This window comes from Calidris pugnax, unplaced genomic scaffold, assembly GCF_001431845.1.
Source record: "Calidris pugnax isolate Ruff unplaced genomic scaffold, ASM143184v1 scaffold217, whole genome shotgun sequence".
Lineage (NCBI taxonomy): Eukaryota > Metazoa > Chordata > Aves > Charadriiformes > Scolopacidae > Calidris > Calidris pugnax.
This window is the reverse complement of record NW_015090962.1, coordinates 206,812-212,288: the sequence shown is the minus strand read 5'-3', so window position 1 is coordinate 212,288 and position 5,477 is coordinate 206,812. Positions and strand designations below refer to the sequence as shown.

The window sequence follows — 5,477 nt, the reverse complement described above, 5'->3', positions numbered from 1 at the left end:
CCCACTGACCACTATCCCCACTGACCCCCATCCCCACCATCCTCACTGACCACTATTCCCACTGACCCCCATCCCCATTGACCTTACTGATCCCCATCCCCACCATCCCCACTATCCCCACTGACCATTATCCTTACTGACCCCCATCCTCACCATCCCCACTGACCCCCATCCCCACTGACCCCCGTCTCTCTTCTCTCCTCCAGAGCCTGGACGTGGGCAACAACCAGCTGCGGGAGCTGCCCGCTGCCCTGGCCGACTGCCCCCGCCTGAAGGAAGCCAACTTCAAGGGCAACCAGCTGAAGGACAAGCGGCTGGAGAAGATGGTCAACAGCTGCCAGATGAAGGCCATCCTGGAGTACCTGCGGGCCGGCGGCCGCGGGAAGGGGAAAGCCGAGAGCGGCAGAGAGGAGGCCAGGAAGAAGAAGAGGGAGAAGCAACAGAGGAAGGATGGCGTGGACGGGGAGCAGGACGAGCTGGAGGAAGCGAGCAAGCTGCTGGTGAAGGTGCTGCACGTCTCCGAAAACCCAGCACCCTTGGTGGTCAAAGCGAGCCCGGGCGTCAAAGATGTTCGAGCCTTCATTGTGTGCTGCGTGCTGAAGGGAGTCAACCTGAAACCAGGAAATGCTCTGAAGAGGTTCTTGTCTGCACAGGTAAGCACTGAGATCTTGTGTTACTCGTTTGTGATGGGAATGTTGTTAGCAGAGTGGGAAATGGACCCTTCTAGGCTCCTTCCAGCAGAGAAGTGTCTGGAATTGAGGGACGGGCAGCGAGGGATGGCCGTGCTGCCTCCTCAGGCTGCAATAAGCAAAACTGGTTTTTGTGAAGAACCTCGTAGCTCAGATATTGCCATGAGAGGGCGATGAATGCACATGTGTTTGCGTTCCCTCTGTAACAACAGCTTGTTAAGTGCTGTGGGACCTGTTGAGAACCACTAATAAACCCGCACTCATGGTAGAAATGCCCTGGTTTGGCTCCAGGTTCCCTCATCTGAGCTAAAACCATCCCACATCCCAACCCTTCCAGCCCAGGCACCGTAACCACAGCCGTTCCCGCTGCCCCTGTCCATGAGAGGGACGTTGGCTTCTTTCCAATTATGAGAGTCACGTATTTGTGATTGTTTTCTGATTTAAACCTGCTTATTTCTCAGTAGGGAAACATGCGGTGTGCTGTGCTTCACTGCCTTCACCTTTCGTTTGTAATTCTGATAAAATCATTTCACAGGTGAAGAGAAGGGCTCTATTTAACGCAAAAGGGTTACTCAAGGCACTGATAACACTAAATATAGAAGAGTCTGAACCCCAGGAGGAATAAATCACATTGATATTGTTGGTATACTTGATGGTGTTCTTTCTTTTAGACTAAGCTGCATGAAGACATCTGTGAGAAGAGGACAGCAGCCACAATCGCCACCCACGACCTGCAGCTGATCAAAGGTCCCCTGCTCTATGATGTTCAGCCCCCCGAGGAGCTGAAGGTAGGGTCAATGGCATCAATGGGCCTTTCCCCTTTCTTTCCTTTTGCTTTCTGGAACTCTAGAGAAGGGAAAGAATTTTCTTTGTTACCCCATAGAACCTAGAAAACTAATTCCAGGAACTTTAATGTAGAAGTTGTACTAATTTTCTTGCTGTGACAGGGCTGCTCAAACAGGATGTTAGGAATGAGGGCGCACAGAAGTGTGGGTTTAATTACGGAATTGCTTAAAGGAGAGTTTTAATAACCTTGGTGTTTGAGTCTCTCCGGAATTCAAATGTTTGTTTCCTCATATGGTGCAGGTAACGCCCCTGGGCCGAAAGGAGATCAAGGCAAAGGACCTTCTCCGCCAGCTCCAGCTGGAAGCTGAGGAGCAGAGGAAGCAGAAGAAGCGTCAGAACGTTTCTGGATTGCACAAGTCAGTGTTCTGACCTCTTCTTGGTTTTTCTTCGGGTGAAGTTTGGTAACATACATTTGTAGGGAAAAGCAGCACCAGAGAACGTGTGCTGAGGTGTAATGTGAAGCACGTTCTGTAGTGGTGGTGGGGCTAACGAACCCTGCACGAGCATTAGGGGTTGAGATGAGAAACACTGAGCTGAACTTCTGCACAAAGAGTGACCTGGAGTGAAACAAGGATGATGAGAGCCTTCCGTTGTTTCTGGTTGCATCAGGAGCAAATTACTGTCTTATAAATTATTCTTAGAGGTGCCAAATATTTGTAGAATAGCCAACAGAAGGGAAACAAAGAGGAAAGAAGTGTATGCTGTGCACGTTCAGTAAACTGAGCAAATCTGAGGAGCAGTAAGTCTGGATTTGGGAAGAGATGAAGTTTGAAGCAGGGTTTACTGCTCAGGCAGAGATCGCCACCCACATCCCTCACTGACATGGCTGGGGGAATGTGCCAGGTACGTGATGGCAGAGCTGGGTATCACCACAGTAAGTCAGAGGGAAGTTAAGCCATCTGGAGGAATCGGGCAGTGGGTTTTTCTGTGTGAGCAGTGGGGCCTCTGAAGGGATCAGAAGCTACTTTGGCAGCAGGGATAATAAAACGTGAGTTACTTTGTGGTTCTGGCCCATCATTTCCAGCAGATGGTGGCTCTCCCCAGCTCTGTCACCACGGTACCATTTTCACTCCTTGGTGGCTCAGGAACACAGTCATTTTTGTCACTGTTTTCTGCCACCGTGTCCAGCTGTGGTTTCTGTTGCTCACTTGCTGCTGCTGTGTGTCTCTTGGCAGGTATCTCCAGTTACTGGATGGCAAAGATAACTACCCCTGCCTGGTGGATGCCGAAGGCGTTGTGATTTCTTTCCCACCAATAACCAATAGTGAGAAAACAAAGGTAATACTGCCTGTTGGTGGAAATAAGTTAATCAGGATTAAGCAGTGTTTCTGCTGAGAGATATTTATACGCGCGGTTTGGTGAAAGGTGTGATTGCATTCCCACTATACATCTGCAAAGCCTGAATCTTCTCTGTCAGGGCCTGATGGACCTTGCAGTTATATTTTTACCCTTGGAAATCTGTCCAGCTCTGGCAGGCTGTTTGGAAGGCACTACAGCTTTTCTGAAGGGCAAGAATCTGGTTTTTGACTTGTAGGGAAAGGCAGGACTTAGGCTTTCGTTCAGTTCCACCACAGGCAGTCACTGGCTCTGTGTATGGCCGTGTTGCCGAGTGACTGTGGATGAGTGTGATCACATTCCTTACCTCTTTACCTGTGAAATCCTTACAGATCAGAAAAGAAACCCGGGATCTGTTTCTGGAAGTGACCAGCGACACCAGTTTACAGATCTGCAAAGACGTCATGGACACACTAATTCTGGTAAGTAGTTCAGTTAAATAATCCTGCCTGTTCTCGCTGTGCTGCTTAACAGAATTTTCATTGCTCACACATCTTGAGAAGAATACAGAAGTTTTTATTTTAGAAGTGTTATTATTCCCTCTCTTTCACTTACTATTCCATTCTTGCAGTATCACAGAAGGGTTTTACATTCTTGTGTCCCGACTGTCAGACCTCAAAACTCTCCAGGGTAAACAATGTTGTGTTGCCACAACTGGAAATGTGTGCTTTGACTTTCAACCCTGCCCCTTGTTAGTGATCTTATGGCTTCAGGTGGTGCTGCCAATAGATTCTTTTAGGGAGGTTCCTCACCTCAGCCTGCCTAAAAACTAGCTTGCTGGGTCCTTCAGATACTTCATTAGCAGCAGGACAGTCTCATTAAATGCTGTTCAACGTGATTTAACAAAAGCTTCTGTACTGAGAGGGGTAATACTTGGTGTAAGGTGAGTACAGGATAGTAGCTGTTCAGTGTTTTGCAAGATATAAGTGTATTTTATCTTGTCCAGTTAACCTGCCCTTTAGAATACACAGGTGAGGGGTAACTGATTTGTGTAGTTACACAAAGTGGTAACAGAGACAGTTTCAGATGGACCAAAAGCAAACTCCTCAGTGCTGATCCTACAGCAGGCTCCTTTTGCTCAGAATCCACTGCTTTAACACAGAACTTGGGCAAAAAAATTAAACTGCTCAGAAGGAGTGGGACCTCCTGGAGAGCCCAGGAGTTGAGAACATCAAAAGCCCTTTTGGTTTCCAGATTGTAACCCGCTGAAGAATGTTTTCATGCAGAGGTTCCTCCAGAGCCTGGCCAGATCCACACCTTGGGAGCAACTTGGAGTTGCTCAGAGGGCTTAGCTGCAGAATTAATCTTGTTTTCTGTATTTTCATTTTAACAGAAAATTGCGGAGCTGAACAGAGTTACCTTGGAAAATAAGGAAGACTCGGGCTCGGATAACGAATCTGATACTCTTAGTGGACCAGGGAATTTGAACCCCAGCCAGAATGTGCAGCCACTGGTAGTGGAGCAGGTTCGAGTGGTGGACACAGATGGAAACTTGAAAGTACTTTATCCTTCAAAAACTGACCTGACCACTGTTTCCTCTCTTCTGACTGTAATACGTTAGCAGCTGTCAAAGCTCAGAAAGTCATTCAATTGTTTTTTTTTCCATATTGAGCAATGCAAGTGGTACGTGGTGAGGTGGTCCTGGTTTTTTCTAAAGCAAAGATTCGGCACGCCCCACCTGGGTGTGTACAAACTGCCAAGTCTGATCCAGCTACGGCGAGGAGTATTGCCTTCTTCCAGCCTTAAGTAGAAAGAAGTCATCAGAGTTCTGACTCGGTAGATAACGGCGTCTTCAAATGCAAACTTGGAGAAGGTATCACAAGTCAGAATGCACAAACTGGTAGAGAAAACTATTCTGCCATCTTAGTGGTTATAAAAGGAGTGCAGTGGTATTCTCCTGCCAGATCATGGTTTCTTCCTCCTGTGTTTCAGCGGGGTTATTATTTTGGCAGCTAAACTGAGGGATCTGGTAGGGGAGAGCATTGAGACTCAGCGAGGCGCTGCATGGACCGGTACTGAGCACAGAGTGCAAAACTGCTTCGCCCATTTCTCATCCTGCACCACTTCACTTTTTTATCTGGAGTAGTCGTGAAAACTTTAGTTGCTGTCAGAACTTGAGGAGTGAGTTTTGAAGTGGTGGTTCCTGTATTCAGGCATGAACGCAGCTTCCGTTTTTAAGTGGAGTCGGTTGAATTGACTGCAGGGGTTTGTGTGTCCCGGTGGGTTTTAGGGCTATTGTCCATCCTGGTGGAAATACGGGGTGTGGTGACCTTGTTGTGCACCTGTAGGGTCACTGTCCAGCCAGGGCTGAATTTATTCTTGCTCATGAAGTTTGGTTCTGCTCAGAGGCTGATGCTGCCTTCCATCGACACTGCCAGAGCTCCCTTTCTTGCAGTCTCTGGGTGGCTTTTACATCAGGGCTGCTACCTGTGTGGATGCAAAGCTCCCTGTGAGCAGAGGTGACCTGCAGATTGGCTTTTTTCTGTTAAAAATTCTACAGAGCTCTAACTGACCTTCCAGATACCGTGTCAAATCCGTCGTCGTCTTGGGCCTTGCATATTGAATGGAAAAATAAAACAGTTCTTGACGTCGTATGTCACTGTCACT

General features: G+C 47.9%; 1 protein-coding gene across 1 annotated transcript in view; it reads left to right on the top strand.

Annotated features, from left to right (window-relative positions):
* Nucleotides 1-4,495, top strand: part of LOC106894002 (leucine-rich repeat-containing protein 47-like) — a 12,169-nt gene extending 7,674 nt beyond the window's left edge. The window contains exons 3-8 of the mRNA XM_014952419.1: nt 207-653; nt 1,361-1,477; nt 1,776-1,891; nt 2,711-2,813; nt 3,203-3,292; nt 4,204-4,495. Coding sequence (XP_014807905.1) covers nt 207-653; nt 1,361-1,477; nt 1,776-1,891; nt 2,711-2,813; nt 3,203-3,292; nt 4,204-4,431 — 1,101 coding nt within the window. The 3' untranslated portion in view covers nt 4,432-4,495. The remainder of the gene's footprint in view (nt 1-206; nt 654-1,360; nt 1,478-1,775; nt 1,892-2,710; nt 2,814-3,202; nt 3,293-4,203) is intronic.
* The last annotated feature ends 982 nt before the right edge of the window (nt 4,496-5,477 follow it).